This window comes from Natrix helvetica (assembly GCF_964273705.1).
Source record: "Natrix helvetica genome assembly, chromosome: Z".
Classification (NCBI taxonomy): Eukaryota; Metazoa; Chordata; class Lepidosauria; order Squamata; family Natricidae; genus Natrix; species Natrix helvetica.
This window is the reverse complement of record NC_138554.1, coordinates 69,546,190-69,562,153: the sequence shown is the minus strand read 5'-3', so window position 1 is coordinate 69,562,153 and position 15,964 is coordinate 69,546,190. Positions and strand designations below refer to the sequence as shown.

The following is a 15,964-nucleotide window of genomic DNA, read 5'->3' as shown; positions in this document are numbered from 1 at the left end:
GAATTAATAATGATAATAATGAAGTTCCTTTTAGGATCAACACTAATGCAGACTAATATTTGATTAGAAGAACAATGGTCTTGGAAAAGAAATTCAATGTGCAGGCTATATGTTCAAAATCATGAAGGCAAGTATATTTCCTGTGCACTATGAAAATGGAACTTGGGTTTTGAAAAAGCAGGAAATACGATAGCACCTAGACTTATATATCACTTCATAGTGCTTTATAGCCCTTTCTAAGCAATTTATAGAATCAACACATTGCCCCCAACAATCTGGGTCCTCATTTTAATGACCTTGAAAGGATGGAAGGATGAATCAACCTTGAACCGATAAGAATCAAACTCCTGGAAGTGAGCTGAATTAGCCTGCAATATTGCATTCTAATCATGGGGCACCATGGCTCCTATAATGAGATCTTTTAACATGTTGGAGAAAACTTCTGAGAATATTATAGTTAGTAAAAAACAAAAACAAACAAATGGATCATTTAACAAATCAAGGCAGAGTTCCTCTTGAGATACACATTACCAAGGTCAAATCATTATACTTAGATACTGTGCAAAGATCTAGTTTTATGAATATGTCTATAATGCTGGAAAGCACTGATGAAAGGAGAATAAGAGAATAAAGAGCAGCAAAGTAGATGTACTCAATTATACCTGAAATTGCTGCACTCTTGGTAGAAAGATTGTCTTGGGAAAATATGTATCTATACTTGGTCATTAAGAATTAATATTGATTTGGTGGCATATGATGTGGAGAGACCTAGCCCATATCAATAGCCAAGAATCGGAAAGAAGTGAATGGATAACATCATCATCATTATGGCACATAGTATCTGCTGATCTTATTTTAAAACTGTATTTTTAAGATATAATTTCTAAGTATATCAACAAACTTTGGAATGTCTTTTAGTAAACTTTTATATATTTTTTATTGTTGTGGAATAGAAATATAGTATTGGTGTGGAATTAAGACTGTGAATATTATCCAAAAATATATTTTCATTTTACTGATATTGATATACTAAGTGCAATAGAGTTTTTTAAAAAGCTTGTTAGAAATATAAATTAGAAACTCAAGTCATGGTAGCTTCCAGATAGTTGTATATATTTTGTCCTGTTAATCTTCTAACAATTAATTAAACACTGTTAACCTTTAACAGTGATTGGTAAATATTTTATTGGATAAAATTTTTATTACATTGAAAATTATTTTTAAAGATAAAGTTAGTATAGTAAGAAAAGCACAGGCCCTAACTATTAAAAAGGAGTGGTAATAATAAACATTTTAAGCAATACATTGGGGGAGGGCAGAAGGATTATGCATGAAATCATTCAGAGAATAAGAGAGAGCAAAAGATACGAAGACTGGAATGATATAAATACCTTTTTGTTATAGTTTATACATTTACCATTTTGTTTCAGAAATTAGGAGAGAAATATCTGTTTCACCAGTGAACTCTCAAAAAATCACTTTATTGCTGCAGTCACCAGCTGTAAAGTTCATTACCAATCCTGAATTTTTCACACTGCTGCATGCAAATTATGTAAGTACTTGATTCTCTGCAATACAGGTTGGTGACTTACTTTAGTGATATCTTCTAGAGTGTTTTATTTCTCACATGCATCATTCTTAATCAAGCAAGTGATTTATGAAAGGGTAATGTGTCTTTTATTATATGTTCTATGAATGTGTTCATGCCCATAGAAGATCTAAATTACACATGTACAAATATAAGCTAAATGAATTACTCAAACAAAAAATAAAGGGTTTAGAAGCAAGTCTAGGTACTCTTGAGACTCAACCAAAAAAAAAAACCCAAGAAAGTCCATCCAAAAGAAGATTCAATCCAAATTGAACACAATAGGGAACAAACAACTGCCAGAAGAAATAAACCTTTAGATGAACTTTTAGAAATAGGCAACTGGCAACATGTCACTCATAGAACAAAAAACCCTAAAGAACAATGTCCCTGCTCTCTAGTGCAGTCCAATCCAATACAGCCAGCTGGAGCTGAGTAATTGATTTCATATCCTCAGCTTGGAGGAAAGCATGTAGACATCTGGAGAAGGGACATAATCAAATGTTCCAGTGACATGAAGCCCAGACTTCCCCAGGGAATAAAAAGGTGTTTTTGTTGGTGATAGGAGATTCATTTTTCAGAAGAATGGAATCAGCAATTTGTAGAACAGACAATCAGTCCAAGGAGGTATGTTGTTTCCCAAGAACAAAATCAAAGATGTGACTGAGAGCCTTACTAAAATAATTAAATCCGTGGATTATTAACTTTTTTCTTCTCTTTCATGTAGAGACAAATGATACAACAAAGAACTTGAAAACAATATTAAGAAACTATGAGCTTCTTGGCATGAAAGCCAAAGAGTTAGGAACATAGGGTTGTTGTTGTTTTCATCTGTACATCCAGTGAGGGATTGGGGATTTTAGAAGTAAACCATTGGTTTAAGAGATGGTGCCATTGAGACAACTTCAAATTCCTAGGTCACATCTATTATTTACAAGATGGGTTTCTGACAGGGGATAGGCTGCACCTTACAAGAACCAGGAAGAATCTATTTGGAAAATGACTGGTTTAGCTTATCAATAGGGCTTTAATCTAAAACAGAAGGAGAAGGATAATCAATCTGTAGGATCTTTGGAAGATAATCCCAAGCAAAAATTCCAAGACAAACAATCAAAAAATTAGTTAGGAAATGGTAGGAAGGAAGGGGAACTTGGATACAAAACAGGAGATGTAGAAAGCAAAATCAGGGTCAGCAACAAAGGACTCAAATGCCTGTTCACTTATTGCTCAGAAGTTTGAGGAGAAAACAGAGTGAACTTGTCCCTTGGGAGCAGATATAATATAATTATCATTACTGAAAGATATTGGTGGGACGAAACTGCTGGAATGTATTTTTGGAAGGATATAAATTGTTTAAAAGAAACAGACCTAAAAAAAGAGAACATAGAGTTCCACCCAGCTCATCTTTTGTTAGGTCTTAATTTTTTACTTGCATAAGAAATCACTACACCTCTACAGACATTCATAAAACCAAGGATGAAAGCCTCATTGAATCCATATTGATTGATATAAAAGGGGGTGGGGGTGGAATGGCATTGCTGTAAGTGTATACCAGAGGCTACCCAAACAGACAAATGCTGATCTGTTAGCTACAGTTTGCATGAAGCACACCAAAATAGTAATGGAGGACTTTACCCTGAGACAAAGAATTGTTTGGTATGTTTTGAAGTTCAATTGACACATTCTAACTTTCCTCAGCTTTATCTTTAATTGTAAGCCTGTTTAAAGGGTATTTTTAAAGGTATTTTGTAAGTTCATGACAAGTAACTATACTGAGAAGTGTCAGATTGTCTGCCCTTGGTATTATAGGCATTGCAAGACTAAATAATTGGACTGGGTTAGGTTCATCTCTGTCTGGTTTTTTTCACCTGAATCAGCCATACTAAAAAGTTGCTTTGCAGCAATCTAGAAAATAAAGTCTACAGACTTTTTTTGTTTCAACACTGAATGTTATTGTTTAATAAGTACTCATCTGCAATGTTAGCACCATTTACAACAACATATGGCTGGTTATCTTTGATATTGATCCAAGATGAAGTCACAGTGTGTCACTAACAGTTATAAAGTACAGGATTTTTTCTGGTTGTTGAAACATTGACAGTATGTGACTTAGTCATGAATGTTAGCATATGCTATATAATATGCATCTTGTAGTTGGAAGGGAAATAGTTTTATATAAACATAGTTTTACACAGATATAATCTACTAATATACTTCTGTGTAAAACATAGAAGAAAGTAATATTTCTCTAGTCCTGAAACAAGAATCTCAAATTTCAAATCCTAGATTATTTCTGATATCTTTTATTGGATTATTGAATTTTTTAAAAAAGACATCATGCATGGCACAAAGACTTCTACAAAAATAGAAAAATGCATCACAATATGCAAGTTTATTTCCCCCAAAATCTGTGACATAAAAGGGAGCAACGTGGTATATTTAAGACTTATTCATGCCAGACTATTGTGAGGCCTAACACCTCACTTCCCTCAATAGGGAACACTTACTATGGGTTTTGGATTATACTTTTCATAGCCTGTTATTAGTAGTCAGACAGAGTGAGTTGAAAACAGGGAATATACATTTGCCTATTTCCATCCTACAGTAAGTAATTACATGTGCTAGTATGTATTTTGGAATCATTTGCAGCATGCAAGCAGTTCTGTGATAAAAAGTGTGAAATCTCCTTGAAAAAAATTTATAGGACATTTCCCAGAAAATAAAAATTGAGAATAGTAGTAAAGAAATATCTGTTTTGATAGATGTGTATACTTTGCTTATAACTGACTATACAGAAATGAAAGACACAGGTTAAACAAATTGTTCTAATATTCTCTAATTAGAATATTATAATGCTTCATGAGGGATTGTTTTTCCTTAAAATTCATTTTCTGTAATTGATGTATTTGAATTTATTCTGTGATGAGTATGATTCTGGCTAATATCAATAGCTTTCATCCACCGGAGTTTAATTTTTTTTGTTATAACACAATCTTTTTTTAAACCTCCAATCCACCAAAGAAAGCAAAATGACAAACTAATCATCTTTCATTCAGATTCTACCTATAAAATAAGTATGCCACATGTATTCAAGCTTAATGTCACAACCCTGAATTACGTAATGGGACTGTTCTCCTTATACCCTTCGCTGCCCCTTTTTTGCCCTCAGAGTTCTGCCCCCAGCCATTCACCTCTACCATTTTGACTCTGCTGTTAGGCCCCCAGCTGTTCTCACCGGCCAATGAGACCCAGCCTCTTCAGTCCCAGACCCTGACGAAGTACTGTGAAATACTGTTCACCCCGGACTTTTGCGCTGAGGTGACAGTTCACCACCAGCCAATCAGAGGAAGGGAAGGGAGAAAGAGAGAAGGAGAGGAAAAGTGTTCCGTGTGGAATTTCCTCTCTGGAGGTTTGGAAAATCCTTTGCTCCCCCCTCCCCCCGAAATACACAACGGCCACAGGAAAGTTAAAATCATGACTTTCTACTTGTCACAATTCCTCAGACTCCTTCTTTTACTTTTATGCCAAAACTCTTAATATTTTAATTACTTTAGTCATATAATCTAACTACATTGTAAAACTCAGCCATATACCCTAACATAGACAGATTCCTTTCTGGCAGTGTTTATCTTTTGTTATTCCTGATTGGCCTATTAACAGCACAAAAGGTGTGAGGATTGCTCTGGTAGTTCAAGTTACTTGCCAATTCCTGAAGGGAATGAGGGTGGCATTTATAAAAGAAGGAAAAGGACCCATGAAGGATCCAGATCCCAATGCAGGAAGGATACAATTGACCGCAGGCACATGCTTTCGCAGAGGCACATGTGCCACAAATGCCCAAAAGGAAAACACCTTTATAGCAGCACAACACATATACATATTACAACAGAACAAATGCCTATAACATAACAAGTTTCTACTTCATGTGATAATACTTATTACTTTTTATTTATTACCATTTCCTTCATTTTTCTTCCTGTTTCACAAATACGGTAATAGAATTCTTTCTATCATGATGAATGAGGGGTGCATATTTAACAGGGATAGTTTGGAGGACCATGATATTTGCAGGCTTATTATGAGGGGAGGGAAGAAGAACAGCTCCGTAAAATAAAACAAGCAATCCAAAAATAAGTACTTTGAGTCAACACTCCAAAATATCAGATTCCATTCAGATAGAAGCAAATTTTCCAAAGGCAGCTATCAGAGTCAAACAAACAAACAAACAAACAGTGACATAGAATAGAGTACTTTGACTCCAACATCAAAGAGGGAGGTACAAAGAACAGCTTCAAAAATAACAAGCTAAACAGCTTCAAAATAAAACGAACTTAATGAGGTATGTTGAGTCAAATCAAAATCTACCTACAATAATAAATAAGTATTTTATTTCCTTGAAGATAATTACTAAACATTTGGCAAGAAAGTTCATAAATTCAGAGCAAATTTCAGATGAAATTGGGTAAAGTTCTAGTATTAATTATTAGAATACATTCAGACAAATATCAATATTCTCAGGCAGGTGAGCTTCTTTATGTATTCTATAGACAATTCATTGTCCCACTACAATATCAATAATTGAATCTATTGAATCACATTTCTTTTTATTGCCTTTGCTTATGATTCTGGTGTGCTGATTAATTGTATCACTTGCTATATTTTTTGCTATAGTAATACATACATTACTATAACAACACAAGACCCATCTATAGGTAACAGGTTCCCTCTTGGGTTCAAAGCGACCTTATAAAAGTACTTTGATTAACTAACATAGTCACATAGAATCAGTCATTTTTGTAAATGGGCTACCTGCTTTTTAATTTTGATTTGTAGATATACAGAAACAGAGTTGGAAGGGACCTTGAAGGTCTTCTAGTCCATGACCCCAAGATTCTGCAACTGTCATAAATGTGAGACAGTTGTCAAGCATCCGAACGTAAATCACATGACCAAGGGGATGCTGCAACGGTCATAAGTGTGAAAAATGGTCATAAGTCCCTTTTTTCAGTGACTTAAGTGAACTGTTGTAAGTCAAGAACTACCTGTATACTTGTTCTAACCATAGCCCTCCTGGACCTTTGGTTTCTGTTGGAAAAACAGTTGAGACTGTTGCTAGGAGGACCTTTGCCAGATTGGTATTTGCTATTCATTGCTGCTGTAGGTAATTGCTATATTAAAAAGGCACACATAATTAGTACGTATGGGGTTGTTGTTTTTTTGGCAAAAGTGTATCATAGTTATTTTGCAACAATGTATTTGAATTCCCCCACTTTTTTTCTTTGATATTCAGAGTGCCTATCGAGTTTTTACCAATAGCACCTGCTTGAAACATATGATTCTGAAAATCCGCAGAGATGCTCGGAATTTTGAGCGGTATCAGCATAATAGAGATCTAGTAAATTTCATCAACATGTTTGCTGATACACGGTTGGAACTCCCGCGAGGATGGGAAATCAAAACCGATCAACAAGGCAAGGTACAAGAATGAAATGAAGTTAATATTTAATACTGTGTAAAAAAAATACGTACATACAGCTTCTCTTCGTGCAGTATTTTATTCAGGAACATATACCTTAAAATAATTATTTATTTATTTATTTATTACTTGAACTTATTAGTCGCCCCCTCTCCCCACAGGGACTCGGGGCGACGTACAAAGGTATTATATAGCGTATAGAGGAGGTAAGAATAAATAAATAAGTTACAATACTTAAAAAGTTAAAACCCCAGTGAAATTGACCCTTAAAAACTAAAATTACAATTAAAAATGCCCTGGGCTGGGGAGGTTGTAGAGTTATGCCAGGTCAGCTAGTCGAAACAGGTAGGTTTTCAGCTTCATACGGAAGGAGCGAAGGTCGGTTGTAGTTCTGATGTCTGGGGGGAGGTCATTCCAAAGGGTGGGGCCCACTACAGAGAAGGCCCTACTTCTGGGCGCTGCCCTCTGGCACTCTCTGGAGGACGGCACCCGGAGTAGTCCCTCTCTGTGTGAGTGGACGGGTCGCAGGGATGTATGGGGCAGGACGCGATCCCGCAGGTAACTAGGCCCTGTGCCATGGAGCGCTTTGAAGGTGGTAACCAGTACCTTGAAGCGCACCCGGTAGACCACAGGAAGCCAGTGCAGCTCGCGCAGGATAGGTGTTATATGGGAGAACCTCGATCTCCCCATAATTACCCGCGCGGCTGCATTCTGGACCAACTGCAGTCTCCGGGTGCACCTCAAGGGGAGCCCCATGTAGAGAGCATTACAGTAGTCCAGGCGAGACGTCACCAGCGCGTGAGTGACTGTACGCAAGGCCTCCCGGTCCAAAAGGGGCCGCAACTGGCGCACCAGGCGAACCTGGTGGAACGCCCCTCTCGCCACGGCTGTCACATGATCTTCCATAGACAGCCGGGCATCAAGGAGGACGCCCAAATTGCGTGCCCCTTCCACCGGGGCTAATTGATCATCTCCGATGGTCAGCGATGGCATATGCTGGTTGAACCGGGAAGCCGGAAGCCACAGCCACTCTGTCTTGGAGGGGTTGAGCCTGAGCCTGTTGTCATCCATCCAGACCCGTACGGCTTCCAGACATCGGGACATCACTTCAACAGCCTCGTTGGGGTGGTTTGGGGTGGAAATGTACAGCTGAGTGTCATCAGCATACAGATGGTATCCCACCCCAAAACCACGGATGATCTCACCCAGCGGCTTCATATATATGTTGAACAGGAGAGGCGAGAGGATCGAGCCCTGTGGGACCCCACAGATAAGGGGCCTCGCGGTCGACCTCTCCTCTCCTGCCAACACACATTGCGTCCGGCCAGAGAGGTAGGAGCGGAACCATCGTAATACGGTGCCCCCGACCCCCAACCCCTCCAGACGGCGCAATAGGATACCATGGTCGATGGTATCGAAGGCCGCCGAGAGGTCTAATAGGACAAGGATGGAGGAACAACCCCCATCCTTTGCCCTCCAGAGATCATCCACCAACGCGACCAAGGCTGTCTCCGTGCTGTGACCGGGCCGGAAGCCGGACTGGCGCGGGTCTAGATAATCAGCTTCTTCTAGGTGACGCGGAAACTGCTGAGCCACCACACTCTCAACAACCTTCGCTAAGAAAGGAAGGTTGGAGACAGGACGGTAATTTGCTAGCTCCGTTGAGTCCAGAGAAGGCTTCTTGAGCAGGGGCCTCACCACCGCCTCTTTCAAGGCAGCTGGTAAAAGGCCCTCACCCAGCGAAGCGTTCACCAGCTCCAGTAGCCAGCCTCGTGAGCCCTCCCAGGAGGCCAGTACCAACCAGGAGGGACACGGGTCCAATAAACATGTAGTGGCTCGCAGTCGCCCGCGCAACCTGTCTAAATCTTCGGTGACAACAGGGTCAAACTCCTCCCAGCATGGTCTCTCAAGACTAGCTTCAGACGTCCCCACTGGAGCACTGAGGTGGGTCCATCCCCTTCGGATCCAATCGATTTTATCCTGCAGGAACTCTCCAAATTCCTCTGCCCGGCCCAGTAATGGGGGGTCCCGCTGCCCCTGTGACAAAAGGGAGCGGGTCACCCGAAACAGGGCGGCAGGGCGGTTCTCCGCGGACGCTATAAGGGTGGCACAATACTGACGTTTGGCCACTCTTATTGCCACAAGGTAAGTCCTTACGTAGGCTCTTACTTGTGCTCGGTCGGATTCGGAGCGGGAGGACCTCCACTTGCTCTCTAGGCGTCTCCTAAGGCGTTTCATTGCCCTTAGCTCCCCGTTAAACCAGGGGGCCCGGGTAGAACGTGGCCGTTTATCTGTATTGCTTTTCTTTCTTTTAATGTAAGTAGTTCTTCAGTCTACTTTCAATACATTAGTCACAATGTGTTTAGCCATTTCATTTCTTAAACTAAAATAAATCAGTTAGGAATCATGTTTGAACCTATATTACCAACTTGGTAGCTCTCTTAATATTATTTCTCATTCTTAGTATTCTTCTATTGCAGTCTTTCTTTGTTGACCATAACAGTCGTGCTACCACTTTCATTGACCCCAGAATTCCACTTCAGAATGGCCGTCTACCCAATCACTTGACTCATAGGCAGCATCTTCAGAGACTCCGTAGTTACAGCGCTGGAGAGGTACATAAATATGGGCTATAGAACCTAAGAATTTCTTCAGATTCATTTTAGTAAAAGCAGATGCTAATTTTTAGCATGAGCTTTAAAAAGTACTGATATGCGACTTTTTCTAAAGAAATTACAACTGATTATTTATTTGCTTATCTCTGGGAAATTAATCTGCAGGGTGTTAGTAGTAGTTTTGCATGGGTTTATACAGTCTGACCAGTTTATATAGTTGTTAGAGTTACACCTGTAAAAAAAACAGGGAAACTGGAAATAATATTTGTTACATTTGCATACTGCTGATTCTATGTGGATTCTTGGTGGATTGCATCAAATACCAATAAACATAAAAATAATTTTTAAAAGACATAATATTCTACAAACATACAATAAAGCTTCAATTCAGCTCAGTAATATCAAATGGGAAATACTGTCTGGAACAGCTTCACTACCTTCCTAATATCCATCATGTATGATGATGCCATTTGAATTTTTGGGAGTGAAGTCTTTTATTGGAATACAGTGTATAATTAGAAAAATATTTTTTTCACTTCCCCACCCAAAGTTTCTTATAGTAGAGGTCCTCTTAAAAACTTTAATTGTGAAGTGCATTCTTTACAGATCAAGTTTAAAATGGCCAGTCCTACAATTATCTAGGTGTCAATTCATATAGAGCTTCATATGTGACTAGGGGTTTGATTAGTAGCCTATTGATAGGCAGTACTGTGCCACATAAGAAATGTTATATTAATTAATCCAATATGTCTCATCCAGTAAAAGACTGCCTACTGCAATTCTGTGCCTGATTGTAGTTTCTACAGGGAGCCTCATATAGAGCACAGGCTTATTGTCAATCATAGAAATAATGAGATGAGTTATTAATGCCATTGCCTCCCTCTTCTGATTTGGAATGGGACAATTTACAACAGCTGCCTGGCCCTGTCTGCTTCATTCTGTCCCAATAGTCCTGCTGATCCGCCATAGGCATTCTTCCCCAGCTGCTCCCCCTCCTCCACTCCTTCCCCACCAATTCTCCCCTGCCACATGGCCCTGGGCAATTTGCCATGGGACATGTATTCTTATCTTTTCTCTGATCCTTGCCTTCTGAGGTGCCTGGGCCTCAATTTAATTTTGCTTTCTTCTGGGCACATTTAGTGGCGCTACTATGGCTGAAGTTTATTTCTATACAAATTATATTCAAGAGCAGAGAACTGTGAATAGGACCCTGTGTCAGCTGTCCCTAATTGGGATTAAAGCACTTTGGACCAATGACAGAAATTCTTAGGTCGCTTTGTGTGCAGCCTTCAATCGCCTTGATGTGCCTCCGAAAGAAGAGGAGGTTCAAGTAGCCCGGCCTGCCCTAGTGCTACACATAAAAGGATATTTAGTTATTTATATATGAATATTTCATTCTTTCATAAGAAGTATGGAATATAAATAAATTTTCTACCCTACTATCCCTAATCCAGTCATTCTATTCAATACAAATGATAGTTAAGAATATTATTCTTTAGATTATTGTATGCAGTCATGCTCACTAGACAGAGAAGAGAAATGGTAAATGTCATGCCTACATCCTAATTCTACTGGAAGATATTGTCATGGCATTTTCTGAATCAGTAAAATTAGAAAAAATACAAGACTGTAGCCTAAGGTGGGATAATGATTTTTAATATTCTCATGCACTCAAACAACAAAGTACTAGTTTCATTTTTTCAACATTTTTCTAGTTTGCATATTCTGTCTTGGCTATGATTTTTTTATAAATACATACTTTTAAAAAAAATCTATTCAACTTTTTACTTTAAATACAATATAATTATAGGAATTCTTATTTCAGGCATCAGAAGTCTCTCGAAACAGAGCGGTTTCTTTGTTGACTAGACCAGCCAATAGCCTAGTAGCAGCAATTCGAAATCAGCATCATCATGAATCCTTGCCTCTTGGTATGTATCACTGCTTTTTAAGTGAGTTCAGATAATATTTACTAAATTTTCTTAGCTAAAATAAAAGGCTCACTGCAATTCTGCTGTTATTTTTTCATTTAAGAAATATGGCTTCATTTAATGGATGAATGAGATATTGCAACAGTTAATCCCCTCTGGGTACAGAATCACAGCAAAGAAAGAGTTCGTCAACAAGCAATAAAACTGCTGCTTCATTGGAAATTGTATCTTCGCATCCTCTTGGCTTTAGAAATAACACAATTAACCAGGTTTACCAGTGTTGTTGATTATCTAATTTAGCTATTGGTAAATCACTCCAAATATATCGCATTCATGTATTAATGCCATTATGTGTAAGCATTTTTCTGGTTTATACTTCACAACACAGCTCATAACATATGAAAACAAAAAATATTAAATTCATTAAAGCATAGGGAGCACATCTACAAATATATTATACATAAAAAACAGAATATGACAAGGCAAGGAAAAATGTTAAATACATTGTTATTTCCGATGGGCTGGGATGGACTTCCTTAGGCACACCCTTATGGAATTTAAAGAGTTTTTTTCTTTGTTTGTTTTCAGAACAGCAAATCATGGATGTGCTAAAGAATAGGCCCAAAAGTGAGCCTAATTTTTTTTTCTTAGTAGAACACACACCTATTTTATTCTCACTTGGCTATCTTTGCATAATATAAGCCAAAATATTTCAAAAAAGTTATGGGACAGCTGAAGCAACTGTAGTACTTCCAATGTGCCTCTTATAATAGACTTTTCAAGTCTGGAAAACAGATTGATGCAAAATACTAAAGGCCTGAAACATCAGCATATTTTCCCATATTAGAGAAACAATCAGCAGCTTTCCCCCTTTTGCAAGAAGTCAAACAGTCCCTGCCTGAAGAAACTTACTGACAATGGAATGCTAAGGTACACACATCCAATTTCCCTTTCAGATTCTAGAGTCTAGATCTTTTCAGGATCGTATTAACCATATGTATTGAAAGGAAAAAAGAATCCAGGATATTGGCTGTGTGCACTTCAGTAATCAAGTAATAAGTAAACTAATTCAGGTAAAGATTCTTTGATCCTTTTGCTCATTCAGGTTAAGCCTGGGGAGTTTGCTCTTTGAAACAATTTGGGGGACAGGGTTTGTTTGGAAACATGGGGGTATTCAGATCAATTATAGTGGAGGAATGTGCAGAAATTCTGTCCCTGTTATATTTTATAAATGACAATTCTTACTCTGGCTTTACATCTATTGCGTCTATTACTATGTCTATTACATCTCCAAGGACAGGGAAAGAAAAGATGTGGTAGGAAGGGAGAGACCTTGATAGAATATCCATAGGCTAGTTGAAGGTCAGACATTCTCTGTCCTGCTGCTCAACAACATACTACAAGTAGGCAAGCAGGACGAAATGGGTAGCATGAACAATCCTAAACCCTAGTGAGTATGCTGTGACAGTATATTTCCTATAATTATGCTATGAATTCTGGTCAGCACCAGAATTCTGTTATATGCAAAGTACTAAAGGTGCTTTTACGAAAAGGGAACTGGACTATCTTGGGTTTTTTCCTTTTGACAACATTTTACTTCTCATCCAAGAACCTTGTTCAGTTCGGTTCTTGGATGAGAAGCAAAACATTTGGAAAAAGCATCTTTGGGACAATATAACCTGGATAATTGAAAATCTCCATAGACATGTGGCTGTGCAAAATATTTCAGTGAGATGCTCTGCAGTTCATGAGAACATAAATGAAGTGCCATTGTTTTCTAAATCACTAAAGCATTTGCATATGGAAAGAGCTGAGCAGCTTTTGGAGCATCACTTGGAAAAGATGCAAGCACTTTTGACAATACAGATATGGATACTCTTTTGTACTCAAAACAATACTTTAAATATACCTAATCTTCCATGTTATTTTTACTTGTTAGATTTATTTGCTTTTTCTTGTTTACTTATTAAATATATTACTTTTCCATCAGAAAACCCAGGGTTCTTTAGAAAACAAAGTTTAAGGCAAAAATAATAAAACAGAAGAATGATTTCACACTGGGATGTTTTTGTGCTTTTTCAGCATACAATGACAAAATAGTCGCGTTTCTACGTCAGCCTAATATTTTTGAAATGCTGCAGGAGCGTCAGCCAAGTTTGGCTAGGAACCATGCACTCAGGTACAACAGTCTATAGCTTAATTACTGAATACTCTGGTAAAGCTAAGATAGGAAAGCCCCAAAGTGTGATTTACCTGTAGTTTATTGGTTACTATAGACAATAAGAAACTAGGTAGATAGGTAACATGTGCTTTGTGCTCATAAGATTCCAGATTGCTTTCTTTTTCAATTAGAAGATTGAAGTTATTGTTAACCTAATGTATAGCTAGACTTCAAGGTCCAATCTGTGTTGGTCAGAAATTTAGTCTGCAGAGAGGTAGTCCTCAACTTACAATCATAATGGAGCCCAAAATGTATGTTGCTAAGTGAGACATTTGTTAAGTGAGTTTTGTCCCATTTTATAATCTTTCTTACCATAGTTGTTAAGTAAAACATTGCTGTTGTTAGGTTACTAACATCGCTGTTAAGTGAAACTTGCCCATTCACTTTGCTTGTAAGAAGGTTATAAAATATGATTATATTCTCCCAGAAAAGTCTAATTATCATTAATATGAACCAGTTAATAAGTTTTCAAATTTTGATCGTTTGACCATGAAGATGCTACAATGGTCATAAATGTAAAAAACTGTCATAACTCACTTTTTTCAGTGCCATTGTAACTTTGAATGGTCATTAAACAAACATTGTAAGTTGAGGACTACCTGTAATTCATTCGACAAATGCAGTGATTTGCTTTTAATGACCCTGGTAAAAATTATAGTAAAATCAGGTCTGGTCATATGATGACTGACTTTATGATTGCACAGACTTAACAATGGAAATTCCAGTCCCAATTGTGGTTGTAAGCTGAGGACTAGTTGTAAAGCATCTATAGTGAGAATACTGTTAATTAATAATACTAATACTTTACTCCTTTAAAATGGTAGTGGAATAAAAGGGACAGCAGAGGAGGAGATGATTAGGTAGTATCAACAATGCAATGAACATGAATTTGTGAAAATTCCTCCAATTAAGGAGAGGGGGACCATATGGGGTTGTAAGAAGTCAAGAGACAACTTAGTGAGTGAACAACAGAATATTAGGGACTGAAAAGTATACAGTAATGTGGTTTAACTTTATACTGTTGATGTATAATAAAGAGCTTATATCAGCAATATAAATATCAGTTATAACTAGATTAAGAAATTTCTTCACCATGGTGCATAAATATATTTTTGAATGTACAGTGCTTTGAATCAGGAGATGAAAAGATCTTTTTGAATAGACATGGGTGTGCTTGCCACATCTGTTGGCACCTTCTTGAAATGGCTCTGTCTCTTCAAAGATTGTACCAATAGTTGACAGTATGCTTACATCCGCTCTGAAATGCTTTGTTGCATGCTGCAAATTCCTTCTTAATCCATAAGTTTATTTTCCTGGGATTGAGCAGCTATTGAGATAACTCAGGAAAAGATTCTAGTTCTTCAAAGAAACACTAATAGTGTGATATGCATATCCATGCTCTCTCTGAAGTACATTTTTTATCTTTGGATTTGAAACACTCCACATCCCTAAATATGACTTGTCAATTTATTTATTTAAGAAAATTTGTATGGCTGCCCATTCACCCTTAGTTGAGTGATGTTTGGATCATAATGATAATTTGTAAAATACCAAGCTAAAATGCCATCCAGAAGGGCATATTTTGGCAACATTTGATGCTTGACAAATGCCCGTATCTATAAACACACCAAAACACCATTGTTGCAATCTAAAAAAAGGTAGTAAGATCAAAAGATTGATTAATTTCATAGTTAGGCATGATAGGTAGATATCAGTATATCAGATCATTTGTACTAGTTACATTGTATGTAGGATATTAATATACATGTAGTCCTTGGTTAATAATGGTAATCATGACTGACTGCTCAGTTACTAAGAGATGCATAAAGCATCATAAGACAAGACATCACATCCAGCTCAGACTTACAACAGTAGTTTCAGCAGATCTAGTTACTTATCATTAGGCAAATCTTGCATGGTCATTAGATATGATGTCATGTGGTTGCCATTTTTGACCTCCTTTTGGCTCCCCCATTGACAGATTAAGGGAAGCCTCAGTGAAGGTCGCAAATTTCAACCACGCTTGCCTTCTTTCTCTTGCTTTATTTTTCCTCCTTACTGGTTTGTTTGTTTGTTTATGGGATCACTGACTACTCTGATTTAATTTATAGGTCTAGACAAAAAGATATTTAC

General features: G+C 37.7%; 1 protein-coding gene across 6 annotated transcripts in view; it reads left to right on the top strand.

The window, feature by feature from the left end:
* The window catches only part of HECW1 (HECT, C2 and WW domain containing E3 ubiquitin protein ligase 1), a 236,427-nt gene that overhangs the window by 188,694 nt on the left and 31,769 nt on the right, over nucleotides 1-15,964 (top strand). For all 6 annotated transcript variants that reach the window (XM_081932565.1, XM_081932568.1, XM_081932564.1 and 3 more), the window contains 5 exons: nucleotides 1,431-1,552; nucleotides 6,879-7,064; nucleotides 9,545-9,679; nucleotides 11,505-11,610; nucleotides 13,693-13,789. In XM_081932565.1, the coding sequence (XP_081788691.1) occupies nucleotides 1,431-1,552; nucleotides 6,879-7,064; nucleotides 9,545-9,679; nucleotides 11,505-11,610; nucleotides 13,693-13,789 (646 nt within the window). The remainder of the gene's footprint in view (nucleotides 1-1,430; nucleotides 1,553-6,878; nucleotides 7,065-9,544; nucleotides 9,680-11,504; nucleotides 11,611-13,692; nucleotides 13,790-15,964) is intronic.